This window comes from Podarcis erhardii (assembly GCF_964252035.2).
Source record: "Podarcis erhardii genome assembly, chromosome: 2".
Lineage (NCBI taxonomy): Eukaryota > Metazoa > Chordata > Lepidosauria > Squamata > Lacertidae > Podarcis > Podarcis erhardii.
Genome location: NC_138498.1, coordinates 32829783 through 32845432, shown reverse-complemented (window position 1 = coordinate 32845432; position 15650 = coordinate 32829783). Strand labels below are relative to the sequence as shown.

The 15650-nt window shown below is 44.5% G+C and overlaps 2 protein-coding genes across 3 annotated transcripts in view; one reads left to right on the top strand and one right to left on the bottom strand.

Annotated features, from left to right (window-relative positions):
* The window catches only part of SLC16A3 (solute carrier family 16 member 3), a 28990-nt gene extending 25692 nt beyond the window's left edge, over nucleotides 1-3298 (bottom strand). The window contains exon 1 of the mRNA XM_081850834.1: nucleotides 3110-3298. The gene's annotated coding sequence lies outside the window, so the exon portion shown is untranslated. The remainder of the gene's footprint in view (nucleotides 1-3109) is intronic.
* The window catches only part of CCDC57 (coiled-coil domain containing 57), a 63896-nt gene continuing 49900 nt past the window's right edge, over nucleotides 1655-15650 (top strand). For both annotated transcript variants that reach the window (XR_014153585.1, XM_081850700.1), the window contains exon 1: nucleotides 1655-1781. Coding sequence is in view for 1 of the 2 variants with exons in the window: in XM_081850700.1 (XP_081706826.1) it covers nucleotides 1670-1781 (112 nt within the window). In the remaining variant the exon portion in view is untranslated. The remainder of the gene's footprint in view (nucleotides 1782-15650) is intronic.

Genomic DNA, 15650 nt, shown 5'->3' with positions numbered 1-15650 from the left:
TGACTATATATCCAACGTACAGTACTAAAAACTCATGCCTTCAGCTCTAGAGAGTAAGAATTCAGCCCCTTGTGCCCCAAACTGGCAATACAAAGGTCATTTAATACCGCCATTTAATTGCTCCCGTCCTACGAATCTCCATGCCAGATGAGTAAAGGCCCACATGTCCGTGATCACTCTGAGCTTACCGGATTGTGCCACTTACGAAGCTCAAGTTACTCACGTGCACAAATGTTTGCATAGCATTGATCAGAGCTGAAGTCATGGGGAGAACCCAATACTCCCTGGGAGAAGATCTACTGATGGCGGTGTCATTTTACAGCCAGAGTAGAACTGCACTTTAGGATGATGCCACAAGCTATGTAAGTCTACCTCTTGAGAATTTCCCCTCCAGAAGAAGCAGCCTGTATTATATACTGTACGGGGAATGGAAGTTGGGGAACCACATTAACAGCCCCAAACCCAGCGGGTCCTAGCTACCTACTAGACCCTTCCTCATGCTGTCAAACCACTTTGGTGGTTTGGCAAACTGCTTAGAGAATGTTTTGAGTATTAAAGCAGTATAATAAATAAATGAAAAGCAAGAACACTGCAGTACCAGCTTCATAACTGATTCAGTGTAGCGTAATGGTTAAAATGTTGGACTGGGACCTGGGAGACCAAGGTTCAAATCCCCATTCAGCCATCTGGGTGACCTTGGGGCAGGGAAGGGGGGGGGTATAAATGTGATAAATAAATAATAAATCTACAGCTTCACATTTTTACTGTCATTTTATTTAGAGTTATTCTCCTTTCTATTATTATTTATTGTTATCATTATAGTTGACAGGAAAGCTTAGTAAATTGTTGATCTATAGTGTTTGTAAAGGGCTCAGAAATACATTAGTTAACCCAAACACCAAATTTGGCTTCCTACTGGGTCCTCAGATTGCTGTTCCACAATCCCATCATAGTAAATATACACACTTATTTTGATATATAAATACCTTTCGCTACAGTGGGCTTTCCAAATGAATAATGGAGGATGTAGCCGCAGCACTACCTAATTACTGTCACATGCAGCTAAAAAAATCAATCTGATGCCACCAGTACTTCAAATAGAAAAAGAAAAGAGTATAAACACAGATGTCAGACTTGATATTGCTTAATAGAGAAATGTCACTGTCGCAATTCAAGACAAGAACCAGTCAAACAGCACAGGCAGATATAAGCAGCTTCGCCTTTATGTTCTTTACAATTTCGTATTTTTTTAAAATTAACATACCAAAGCAAAAAAGCAGCAAAATAAGAAAGACGTACAATCGTGCCCATATCATTTGTTTACAACATCTATGCCCAGGGAGGCGCAGTATTTCAATTCCAAGCAAATGCCCTAGATCCGTCAAAAAACATTGGATTAAATTAGATCCGTAACTGGGCACTGGCCGGAGGAGCCAATCAGGCCCAAGCTGACTACAGAGATGGGCTGAGATTGATTCCTACAGATAAATGAAGTTTAAGGGAATCATTTACCATAGCCAGGACTGTGTGTACAGAGAAAAAGCACCTTGGAATCTTATCCAAGGATCTGGCATGGATACAAGTGCAGGTGAGCAGAGGACCATCTAAACACCAGAACCACACACCAAGCAGAACGTCATCTAGAACCAGAACTCCTACTCCTTTTCAAATGGCACAGTTCAGGTTGGAAACAACAGCACAGAGCAGAGTACCTCTGAGGGACAAAAGCATCCTCACACAGCCCACCTGGATCATCTGGGAGTGGGGAAATGGGTTTCAGGGTAAGCCTTCCAAGTCTCTTGCTGATTTGAGCCGGATAATCTCTGACCCTAGAGATTAAACGTTACCCATCTTCCCGTTGCCCAGCCTCTCCCCTGATAAACAGGCGCGCGGGAGGTTTGCTCCTTGTTTCCTAGCCCAGTTCCTTCCCTCCCTGTCTGTCATCCCTTCACGAGCGTTTAAATCCCAGTGACATTTAAGGAAACTGGATCTCGTTGAAGACCCAGCCTCCGCTCCTCATCTCACGCGGTGCGCCCAGAAATCGAGTGCTCCTGTGACCCAGCCGAGCATCGTCACCAACTAGAGATCTATCTCTAGGCCTTGTTCTGGGGTGTTTGCAGATGCTTAGAAAGGCGCAAACGCCTCTCAGCACCTTCTCGGAACCGGAGCCGGACTCCTTGTGATGCCCCTGGCTCCGGTTCCGAGTCGGTCTCGCTGAAAGAGGGAGGGAGATGCGCTCAGCAAGAGAGAAGCGGGTGGATTGATCGCCTGTTTTAAAAGGGCTGTCTAAAAGCCTCGATGAGACTGGCTTTCGCTTGGTCCCGACACAAGCATCTCTCCTGGGCAAATCTCCCTTGGCCACGGAGCTCCTTGGGTCAAGGATGCGCGGGAGAGAAATGAATGAACTTCTCCAGGAGGAGGAGAAGCCGGAGCCAGACCGCTCAGGGGGGCCAGGACGCCTGGCGCTAGCAGGGGAGCCCGTGGGGATCATGAGGATCACCGTGGCATGGGCTAGGAGAGGGAGGGGGCGCTGGGAAAGCGCGATCGTGGAGATGCTGTTGCTGGGGAAATGAGGGCAACGGGACAATACGGTGCCCAAAGGGGCTATGTATGCCTGAGCCTTACGGAAGTCTGTCTATGGGATGCGCCCCCGCCGACCTCCGGCTTTCACTTCCCCACCCTCCTGTTGCGCGCAGACAGCCGCCTACTTTGCCCCCTGCTCAGCTGGTCCCGCCGAGGCCGGGCCAGGAGCATCTTGGGGAGGCAGCCGCGGGAGAAGGGGGCAGCGATGGGGCGCGGGGGACCAGCCCTGAGTCATGCACGGCTTCGACAACACCAAGCCCGCCAGGCGAGAGTCTCTCCGCCGCTTGGCGCCTCCATCTCCCTCCGCAAGCGCTGGAGAGGAGACCCGGCGGCGCCGCTCCTTCCCAGCCTTAAGCCAGCCCTCGCCTCCGACCCGCCCAGATGCGAGCAGGTGCCGCCGAGCAGCAGACCCCGGCGGGCCAGGAGAGCGCGCAGGTGCCCCCCTTGGGGCGACCCGGGCGGACGGTCCCCTAGCGCGCGCGCGCTCTCTGCAGCAGCATCTCCCCGCCGCGCCCAGCTCGCTTACCTGGGTATCCCGGAGCGCTGGGCTAGGCTGGGCTGGGCGGCAGGTTCGGGCGTGGCTCGGTCCCCGGGCGCGGCGGGTTCGGTGGCGCGGCTCCCTGCCGTCCTGGGGCGATGTAGCGCCTGTAGCTGGAGAGCCGCGCAGCCAGCTCGGCGGGAGAGCGCGTCAGAGAGGCCGAGGGAGCCAAGCCCGGGCCAGGCCAGGCGGGTCCTAGCGCCTCCCACGGGCCGCTCTCCGAGGGGGCGGGGGGCGAGCGGCCGCGTGGTCGGTGGGAGCACGTGGGCCGCGACTCCTCCGCCGAGGCGAGACGGGAAAGAGGTGCTGTGAGCAAGAAGACCTAGGGGCAACAGGGCGAAAAAACAGAACTCGGTCTGCCCCCTGGAGCAGGGTGGGAACTCAGGGAGCTGATAGGTGGGCAATGCGATCAGGATCAGGTGTGACCCTGAAATTCTGGATCCCGCCAAAGGTTTGTGCTGCCAATCCCGCATTTTGTGCAAAGGGCCAAAACCCTTTACAAGTAGTGGTACCTCGGGTTAAGAACTTAATTCCATCTGGAGATCAGTTCTTAACCTGAAACTGTTCTTAGCCTGAAGCACCACTTTAGCTAATGGGGCCTCCTGCTGCCGCAGCGCCACCGGAGCACAATTTCTGTTCTCATCCTGAAGCAAAGTTCCTAACCCGAGGTACTATTTCTGGGTTAGCAGAGTCTGTAACCTGAAGCGTCTGTAACTCGAGGTACCACTGTAAAGGGCCAAAAATCCAACCTCATCCTGTTTGACTCCAAACCAGTGCCAAAGTGCTCTGCTGGTTTTGTGCTGTCGCAAACCTCGCTTTCTGTGCCCCCACCCCCAAAACTGAGTACAGTAATTGACGCTCAATCAGTGCATATAGACACGGATATGGCAATGCAGAAAGTGGAGAGGTGTATAAACACAGTGTGTTTATACACACTGGACAGGCAACCAGGACAGAACCATAAGCACCAGATTGGTTCAAAACCACAACCAGAAGAATGACCTTGACTTACAGAACTGGATTTGAAGATTTGGGTATAACATTTAGGAAACATCTGAAGGCAGCCCTGTATAGGGAAGCTTTTTAAGGTTTAATGTTTGACTATGTTGTTATATCTCCTGCCAACCTAGCAGTTCGAAAGCACGTCAAAGTGCAAGTAGATAAATAGGTACCGCTCCGCTGGGAAGGTAAACGGCATTTCTGTGCGCTGCTCTGGTTCGCCAGAAGTGGCTTAGTCATGCTGGCCACATGACCCGGAAGCTGTACGCCGGCTCCCTCGGCCAATAAAGCGAGATGAGTGCTGCAACCCCAGAGTTGGCCACTACTCGACCTAATGGTCAGGGGTCCCCAGTGGCGTAGCGTGGGGGGTGCAGGGGGGGCCGGCCGCACCGGGCGCAACATCTGGGGGTTAGGGTTAGGGGTAGGGTTAGGGGGCGCAAATCCACGGGTTAGGGGGCGCAAATTACTTGCCTTGCCCCGGGTGCTGACAACCCACGCTACGCCACTGGGGGTCCCTTTACAACCTATGTTGTTATATATGCTGGAAGCCACCCAGATTGTCTGGGGCAGCCCAGTCAGATGGATGGGGTACAAATAAATTATTATTATTATTATCTTTATCATTATCATCATTATTATTAACTACAAGCCAGAAATGGAGCAAGCGAAAAACAGAAGCAGAGAAATCTGGACCTTGGTTGGGCGCAGTGCTAAGGGAATTCATTGTAACAATGAGAATAGTAGGACCTTCTTGATCTAGGACCAGACACAGCTTAAGCACCGGGGCAGTTTCAGAACCAGAAACTAAAGGGACTCATGCCTAGCTATCTATCACCAGGTTGCCTAAGGTAAGACAGTCAAAGTTCTCAAGTCAGCTTTTGGTCAAGAACTGAGCGGATTTCAGGTTTATCCAGGATGCTACCCAATTAATGTGTGAAGACCCAGAACTGGAATTAGGATTATATACCCAGGACCCAGGATTCAAGGCAGAGAAAATACTTCTTCATGCACCACATAGTTTAAACTAGAGAATTTGCTCTCCCACAAGAGGCAGTGATGCTGGCCACTAACATGGATGGCTTTAAAAGAGGATTAGCTGAGTTAATGGAGGATAAGGCTGCCAATTACTACTAGCCGTAATAATAGCTATGCTCGGTCTCTATAGTTGGAGGGCAGTAATGCTTCTGAATATGTACCAGTTGCTGGAAACTGCAGGAAGGGAGAGTGTCATTGTGCTCAGATCTTGCTTGTGGGTTTCCGACAGACACCTGGTTGGCCACTGTGAGAAAAGGATGCTGATCCGACAGCGGTTCTTACATTCTTAAGACTCGTGAAAAGCTTTCCCAGCAGTTTTAGACCAACAAATGTGATTTGCAGAGCCAACACATATACAACGTAAATGACATTATTTGGCCTTTCCCTCCTACTCTGTAACTCCATAGTGGGCTCCTCTTTCCTTGAATTAAGGAGTTTTTGAACACCACCCACACAGGGAGGGGATATTTCTCCTTACATTTAGCTTCCCTTCAGCTTCTTATTTGTCTGAAATCAAGTACCAATGAACTATCCCTATTCATTTTCACTTGCAAAAGCTTACGGAGTGCAAAATTCACCAGCCTTTAACCAACAACAGTAACTGATCAATATAACCATATATCAAACCAAACCAAACATACTGATTGAAAGGGAAATTTGGAAGATTTTAGGACAGGCATTTACATTTTGGCAGCTCTGGCATCGCTGAGCATATCTGCGGACCATCAAGTGCAGTCTCACTTGAAAGACTTGACATACTTTTTCGCAGCAAGAGACAGGGACATGCAGGAGACATTCAAGAGGCTTCTTCCACTGACTGACTAGTGTAATGAGGCATGGAATATTGCCCTGGTGGAGAAATTGATAAATCAAGTGTCTGTCGCCAGAGGACCAAACTGAGACAGGCTAATTTTTTGAAACTTGGTACAGTTTTATTGGATTCATTAATGTTAGCATCTCGGATCAAAGAGCACCACAGACCGAAAGATATAGAGGAACTTGATTTGCTTGATCTTTAGTGTCTTCAGGGGGTGTGTGAGCAAGTGCAAGCATGCCCCAGTCTCTATGCAAGGTCAGATACCTGCTTGTACAGTACAGTTCTCTTACTTGCCAGTCACATACATATTTGAATGATTTTAAGCTCATTTGTATGTTAATCAGAGTGTTTTGCAGTTACATATAGATTTGCTGTTCATGGCTTGCTTTCCTTCTTCGCCCTTACTGCATGCATGCATTTATCACATGCATATGCCGCCCTGAATTTCACACCTTGAACTAAATTCCAGTCCCGGGCTCTGTCCATTCATCTCTCTGCTGGGCTCCAGTACCATAGGTTCCTCTGCCAGCTTCCAGAACTGCGTCCCTTTGCCCTCTTGTGTCACCCAAGGCTATTTTGGATGGCAGTGCTTGCTTTACTCTCCTGTCACTGCTTATCTCTTAATAGGGCACTTGTGCATAGCAGTCCAGGATGCCTTTTGCCTCCCTCAGAGCTTTGCTGACATTTCTCTTGGCCAGTCCAGCTAGTTCACATTCTCCCTCCGCTGCTTCTGGCACCCAGCGAACTCCCCTACTTTTAGACCTCACTTTAAAAATTGTGCACCAAAACACCAAGGGCATCAACACATCTCAGCCAAAATCCCCCTCAACAGACCCCCACCCCCGGGGCTGCATCCACAATCTGCTTTTAAAAATGTCAATTCCATCAGAATTCAATACCGCAGCAGCAGCATCATACATTAAATGGGGAAAAGCGCGACCTGCTTCTGTAGCTCTGTTGAGATATCCGTTCTTAACCATTTCAAGCTTGAATAGGACAAAGAAAAAAATTGGCTCATTTGTTCCAAGAAACCTACTGAATGGCTTCCCAGCCCTGTGTGGGTGAAGGGTATCAGAAGTGGCACTGTGTGAGCCCCTCTAAGGCCTGATAAGAACTTCCCTGGATTTTATGATATGAACTGTGATATATACATATATACCGTACATACAAGCTTTAGCTCATAGAATTGTAGAGTTGAAGGGGACCCTGAGGATCAACTTGTCCAACCCCTTGCAATGCAGGAATATGCACTTTTTCATTACTGTGTAATTATGTGCTCATTAATGACACATACCGGTAACTCTCCATAATTCTTTTTTATTATGATGGGTACAAAGGGGATAGGGAGACCATTTCAGCCTAAGGGCCACTCTCTCCTGTGGCCAGATTTCTGGGTTCTGCACATCACTGGTGGGTGGGGCTAGAGGGAAAGTGGGTGGAGCGGGGCACTTGTTGTGCACCCAGGGGCGAGGCTAGGTGCCTGTGGGGGTACCGCCCGTGGTGAGCATCCCAGGGGGGCGACGGCAATGTCACCCCCCTCAGGGATGACCCCCAGTTCAGACCGCACCCACCACACACCCCTTCCTTTGCCAGTGGGTGGAGCAACAGATACAACTCTTACATTTTTTTTACATAGAACATCACATACAATTTCCAGCTTTGTTAATGTAACAACAGTCTGGTTTCTCTTTTTCTGTTTTCCACCCATGTAGGAACTTCTGTCTTCTTAAGGTTGGACACAGATCTGGGTAACAACTGGATATAATATAACGGATCAACCATTTGTTCATTTCTTCATCCCAGCAGTTCTGGGCTCAACCTGAAACCTGCGTAGCAGCACCTAATGTTATGGTCCGTTCCCTCCTCCCATCTTCTTGATTAAATCCAGATTCCATGGCTTCCACATCCAAGAGCCTTTTTTTCTTGCTGCCCTTCCCCTTGCTTTCTTTACTATCTCCTCTGGTGGAGAGTTTTGAAGAACTCAAAAGCTTGCATAGTATTACATGCCATTTTGGTTGTCTTAATAAAGGCACTGCTCTAATGTAGGCTTTGTAGTTTTTCTTACGGGCCACCATGGCTACTTTTGCTTTCTAATAAAGTTCCCCACCTTAGGTGTAGATTCATCTAATACAGTGGTACCTCAGGTTAAGTACTTAATTCATTCCTGAGGTCCTTTTTTAACGTGAAACTGTTCTTAACCTGAAGCACCACTTTAGCTAATGGGCCCCCCTGCTGCTGCCGTGCCGCCGGAGCACGATTTCTGTTCTCATCCTGAAGCAAAGTTCTTAACCTGAGGTACTATTTCTGGGTTAGCGGAGTCTGTAACCTGAAGCGTATGTAACCCGAGGTACCACTGTATTAGAATCCTAAAATCATAGAATTGTACAATTGGAAGGGATCCCAAGGGTTATTTAGTCAACCCCCATTGATTAAAAAAAAATATGCCACTCTCTTGCCCCAACCAGTTCCTTCTATCAGTCATACTCCTTGCATGGAGAGGTGGTTTTGCATAACAGCTCCTACTCAATAGTGTCCCTAACATTCATCCCTGCCCTAACAAAATTCCACCTTCTCTCTCCCCACCCCCAGTAGAAACATGCACAGCAAAGCCATTTTGTGACCTCTTAAATGTTATTTTCTAAGTGAGTGCTCCCCCAATTAACATTACAAGTCTGGCGCAGCTGCCGTTTACTGAGGTTTCTCTGTAACTTCCGCTAGCAACTGTGGGTTCTTCTTTTCCTGTTCCGGAACGTATAGCTGTCTACAATTTCTTTTAAATGATGTGTAAGTCTGTTGCAGCAATACCAACAAAGAGTCTTAAATATGTACACATTTGTTATGGCATAATAAGCTTTCATGAAGCAGAGTGCAGTTCATTAGATGCAGGGAGTGTTATCTTTAACTAACAAGTATATTTACATATCAGGATGGGGAGGGAGAGAGAAATGTAAACCATGGAGTAAACAGTGAGGTCAAACGCAATTAAATACACAAGGTCTGTGACAATTCAATTAACAGCTTTTTATTAAGTGTTAATCCAGAGAATAAGATCATATATGGGTGGGAAAATTGACCCTCCAGATGTTGGCAGACTAAATCTCATCAACCCCAGCCAGCATACTCCATGGTCAAGGAATTATGGGAGCTATCGTCCAGCAACATATGTCGAGCCTGGGGAGTCTCCATCCTTCCTCTACACCAGGCATGTCCAAAATCTGTTTTGGGGGTCTAATCCACCGGTTGGTTCAATCCGGCCCCTGTGGCAGTTTATTTCCTGGGGTAAAACCCTAAAAAAAGCTGAACAACTTCAATCTTAAAACAAACTGAACAACTTCAGTCCAAAAAAAAGCTCAACAACTTTAATTCTAAAATAAAGCTCAACAAGTTTGGGGTAAAATTGTAAAAAAAGGTCAACTTCAATCCTAAAAAAAGGTCAACTTCAATCCTAAAAAAAGGTCAACAACGCATGTTCACTTCCATCAAATCTGGCCCTCTTTGAAAAAAGTTTGGGCATCCTTGCTCTACACTAAGAGATAAGAGTCACCAAGAGAAATAAAATACCCATGAACATGATTGATTTCTCTGCCTATACTTCCTACAGTTCAACACAGGGTAAAGGGAAACCACTAGCTAATAATATACATTTCTTTCATCTGAAGAATAGTTTTATGTTGTACGATTTTAAAGTTATGTGTTGCTTAAAGAAAAGTGAAGGGAATAGTGTTGTACTGTTACACTGAAATCCTGTACATATTGACAGACTTACCTGGGAATAAGTTCCATTGAGCCTAATTAGTCTTAGTTCTGAGTAGACATGCTCAGGATCGCCCATCAAGATAAAAACAACTGGGGATTCCTGGTTTGAGAAAGTTCTTGATGAAAATTGTTTAGACTTTTCATAACCACTACCACAATGAAGGAAGTTAACAGTTAGGACAATGGATAGGAAAGTACCTTTCCTTTCAGCCGTGGCTGCATGTTGCAAGTATGAAGGATGTGTTTGACTCTGTCAGAGCATAAATTACCTCATGAATGTGAGTCATCATTACTACCCTGCAAGTACTCTTTTTTTTTTTTTTGCAGTAAATCTGCTTCGTGCTTATTTCACGTAGTTCTTGGATGGATGGATGATACATTCAGCTTCCTAGCAGGCAATCAGACAAAATGCTGTTTTGGTTCCTCCCTCCAGTTACACGATTGTTTTCATACAAGCAAAGAAATTTCAAGACAACAAGGCTTAAGTTCCTGGAAGAGGAAAGGAAAGCAGTGTTATTAATTAACAAAGGTTCTGCAGCAATAAGTCTTATTTAACTGCTATCTAAATAGCCTTCTACTCGTGTAGATATCTAATCCTTAATGAGATGAGAAATTGAGAGATAATCACCACCCGCCTCATACCCATATCAGGCAACCTCATTTTGGCTCAAACCCATGGAGCTGACTTCAATTCCCAGACTCCACACAGTTCAGCAGCCCAAGAGGTGCCAAGGGAGTCATGTCAGAGTCACCTCAGCCCTCGGCTAATTAGTGAGGCTGGCTTGCAGTTCCTAAGTGGGTTGCAGTTATTGATCAAGCAGAACAGCATTAAGAGGTTAGTCTAGGGGGGAAGGAGAAAGCCTTCATCCTAATTTAATTATGCTCCTTATCCTGTACCAATTTTACCAGTTGTGACATGTTTTAATGCCCAATAACCAGCCGGCTACTGGATCTATCTATCTTCCTCTCTGGTTATCTGGCTCAGCTGCTGTAGAGAAAGTGACATTTTTAAATCCTTGTTAGTTCTGGTTAAGATTTGTTGTGTTTCAAAGCTATACCCCATTCCTTTCCATTCCACATCACGACTCTGTTTGAATTTATAGTGCAATATTATCTTCTAAAAGGTTGTGCCCATGCTATGTTATTGACAGAAACAGACAGAATACGTGCACTCAGGAAGGCAGATATGGTAGCACAGTGAGAGCACCAGAGATGCAGCACTCCACAGTGCATGGCAAGATATTTTTGTTGACTCACTGTTTGAAAGTGACCTACTTAATCTGGTTCTGGCGGGTTGAGTTCAGTCAACTGGACACATGCAAATCAGCTAGAAAGAACTACAGGAAGTCTTCTTAAGTTCTAATATGGCTTGACTGTAACTCTTGTTTATTTCTCTCTTCACGGATTCTCAAACATATTCCTGATAAAAGCATAAATGCATCTCTCTATACCTTTGCAATAAATGCCCATTTACTGTATGATAGAGCCTGGCCTAGATTTACATTGGCTTCATTTTAGCACTGATATTTAGGGATCAGAGCAAAGAGAAATGATCGCATTGAAATAATTGTCTATAATAAATATAGAGACTGTATGCTATTAAATACAATTTGGATTCACTTATGTTCTAATTGGTAGTTAATGCCATTATAACATCATCATCATTATTATTATTATTATTATTATTATTATTATTATTATTATTATTATTACTTTTAACGTATGTTTAAAGGTTGTTTGCAAACATACCATAAAACTGCTCAAAATAGTCTTTAAAACTACAAAAACAACTGAAGATAAGTTGAAGAATAATGCAAAATAAACACCAAAGCAGAGAATATTTTGTCTCCCTGGTAAAACTTGCTGAAACAAAAATGTCTTAAATTGTTTCTGGAAAGTACAGATACAGTGGGTGCCTGTCTCTCCCATGACAGAAAAAGGGCAGGCCGTAGGAACTTTGACGTGACTGGGACCTCCGGTGCTGCTCACTGCCATGGCACCCACCATGTTGCCTTGCTGGAAATCCCCAGGCATAAATTCAGGGACATTAATTAAAATCTAGGGACATTCCGGGGACAGATTTTGTCTGGTGACAGATTGGTGAATCCAGGGACTGTCTCCAGGGACGTCTAGTAAGGCAATTGGAGCAATTGGGCCAAATTGGGCCCCACGGGCCGCTCCTAAGGAGCCCCTGCACCAGGGTAATCTAGATGGATTTTATTTATATCTATAAGATTTTGCAGACTTTGGCTGTGAACTGGGGCCCTACAAAAAATAAAAATAAAAAATTCAAGTTGTGCCCCACTGCTTCAAATTGGGCCCCACTGGCTAGCCCTCAGTCTAATAGTTGCTGAGCCTGAGTTGTCCTGCCCTCACATGAAGTATTGGGGGAGACGGCAGGCTGGTGAGGCCCCCTAGATTTAGAGGCCTGAGTTGCTCTGCCCTCACATGAAGTCTTGGGTTTGCAATTTTGGGAGAGGGGAGACTATCCGCTGGGGAGCGTGTGGGCTGGCAAGGCCCCCTAGATATAAAAGCCCTATGTTTCAGCCTACTTAGCCTATACATAAATCTGGCACTGGCCACACTGAAAGTCCAGCTCCAAGTTATTGTGGAGCAGGTTTCTTCATACGACATAGTACTGCAACTTACAGAAAAGTGAGTCTGAAGATTATCTCAACTTACACGCAGGTTCACACAATAGGAAGTAGTCCTTTAGCTACCTTGGTCCTGGTAATTTGAGGTTTTAAAGGTCAAGACCAACAGTTTGTTTTGCAAATTAAACATCTTTTATTATACCAAACATTCATTGACTTCCCTCCCTTTCCTTCCAAGGTTCATTTGTCTTATCCAACATTCCTGCATATTTTAATGTACTCATTTAATTCAATTTACCTTTCTTACATCCTCTGAATTATTTTAATACTGACAGCGTTTTTAACTATATACAATTATTTTCAATATACTCAACAAATATTTTCCACTCCTCTTTAAATACCTGTTCATGTTCTCTTATTCCATTTGTTAGACCTGCTAACTCTGCATATTCTACCATTTACCTTATTTTTTGCTCTATAAGACTCACTTTTTCCCTCCTAAAAAGTAAGGGGAAATGTGTGTGCGTCTTGTGGAGCGAATGCAGGCTGTGCAGCTATCCCAGAAGCCAGAACAACAAGAGGGATTGCTGCTTTCACTGCGCAGCGATCCCTCTTGCTGTTCTGGCTTCTGAAAATTCAGAATATTTTTTTTCTTGTTTTCCTCCTCCAAAAACAAGGTGCGTCTTGTGGTCTGGTGCGTCTTATAGAGCGAAAAATACGGTAAGTTACCAATCCTCCTTACTAGGAACGTCTCTTGGCTTCCATCTTTTGGCTAACAAAATCTGAGCAGGTGTTGTTGCATACATAAACAAAATTTTCTGACTCCTGGGAACCTCTGCCTATACAATTCCTAGCAGAAATGCCTCTGGGTTGTTTGGGGAAAGTTCTTTTCAACATTTCCCCCCCATCTCATTATATATTATTTCCCAATATTCTTTAATTTTTTTGCATGTCCACCACATATGAAAAAGGTTCCTTCTACTTTACATTTCCAACACAAATCGATTCCACATTATACATCTTAGCCAATCTACTCAGTGTTATATACCTACCATCTATGAATCATTTCATATAGTTCTCTTTCAGCATGTAGCATGCAGTAAATTTCAAATCATTCTTCCAAAGATTATTCCAGAGGTTTAATTCTATATTCTATGTTCTGTACCCTATATCCATAACCCAGTGGGTCATTGATGCTTTAACCAGCTCATATTTTGTTTCCCATTCCAATAATAATTTGTACATTTTGGACAATTGTTTTTTTCTTATTCAGCAATAACTCTGTTTCAGATTATGAGCTTTGGTCCAAAAGCCATTTTTCTTATCTAGTCTGAACATATCATATAGTTGATGGTACTGTAACCAATCAGTAACTTGGTTCCCTTACTTCTTCCATTGGTTTTAATCTGGGTTCACTCCCTGAAAAATCTAACAAATCCCTATAAGTCGCCCACTGTCTCTTCATATTTATTCTCTTAATTGTAATTAATTGTAATTGTATTTGCTTCTGTTGGCAATAACCATGGGGTGTTTTTCTTTCCAACAAGTTTTTATGTTTCTCCCAGACTCTATACAGATTTCTCCTAATAACATGGTTCATGAAGCTCTTATATATTTTAGCTTTCCCATACCAAAGACATGCATGCCCACCAAACTTCATATTATGGCCTTCCAGATCTAAAATGTGTGCAGTTTGAATTCAGCTGAGTTAACAAATTGATACCACATTTTGCATTAGCTGTAGTTTCCAAACATGTTTTAAATTGTATTAATTTATTTATTTCAGTTAACAGTAACAGGTAACAAAACAGGCATTTCATATTACAAGACCCTTTCCATAACTTGGGGTAGCCTTAGAAGAATGATTTTGTTGCTTAGTCGTCTTAGTCGTGTTCAACTCTCTGTGACCCCATGAACCAGAGCATGCCTAGGAAACGCTCACTTTCTTCTCAAAGCTTCTCCTTTGTTATGGTTTCTTGGCAAAATGCTGGGGTGGTTTGCCAGTTCCTTCTCTAGGTGGATCACATTTAGTCTAAACTCTCGGGTATGACCTGTTCGTCTTGGGTAGCCCTGCATGGCATAGCTCAGAGCTTCTTGGAGTTATTCAAGCCCCTTCGCCACGACAAAGCCATGAAGGGGAGAAGAATGATACAACGGTAAAAATATGAATGGCAGTCTGCATAAAATGTAGCCCAGTACAGCTTGCAGTTCCAAGATCTACTTCACACTGGGATCTGAAACATATTGGCAAATATTATTTCTGTATATTTTTGCATAATATCTTGTACACACCATGCCTCACAGTGAGGCTGTGTACACATTACCATTTACTCTGGCTTCACTGCATTCCTCCTACCGCTGGTGTTTGAAATCGCGTACCCAGGTTGTTAGCCACAATCCATATCTAGTTTCTTTAGAAATACTGCTGCTTGATATGTTTCCCTCAGACTAGCGTCTAACTGATTTGAAAACATAATCCACATTCACTTTGCAGTCAAGCAGCAGTGTGTACTTTTCAAACAGTCCTTGTGCATGCACAGATGACAGCTTCATGAATAGGAGTTGCAGGCTCAGGGAAACCAAACAGGTAACAGTGCATTGGATAAAGATATGCCTGCCTTCTTTCCGGTATGTACAACAATGTGCAAATGTGAATTGAAATGCAGATCACTGTGTTTTGAGATGCTAATGTGTACATAGCCTGTGTTTTGGTTTTTTTAGTTGTTCTGGAATTTGGTAACTGTGAGAGACAAGACCAAGCATCTCACTTCTATTACCCAAGAACTGTTCAATGTGTTCATAATGTTTTAAAATGTATATTTTTCTGCAGCAGCTAAGCAAACAACGTATCTGTGGGCATCTGGGAAATGTTAAATCAACCAGAGTTTATTGCAGATTCCAAAATTAGTCCTCAGTTTCTCCTGTCTCTTGGTTATGAGAGAGAGAGAGAGAGAGAGAGAGAGACTGATGTATAGTATAGCTGATTTGTAGCTCTGAGAGAGCTTTTGAAAAAATGCCCTGAAAAAAATTATTACAGCAATATAATAACCCCAAATGCTAAAAAAGCCAGTAAGAATAAAATTTGCTATTGGTATTGTGATTTAATGCTGCAGTTCTAAGCATATTTCAGTAAGGGCCCCATATGCACTACACATTTAAAGCAGTATCGTACCACTTTACACAGTAATGGCTTTCCCCAAAGAATCCAAATTCATAAGTCTATCACTGGCGGCTGCCATGATGTTAGATTCAGGTAGGTAGCTGTGTTGGTCTGACGCAGTTGAAATAAATAAAAAAATTGTCCAGTAGCACTATAGAGACCACACAA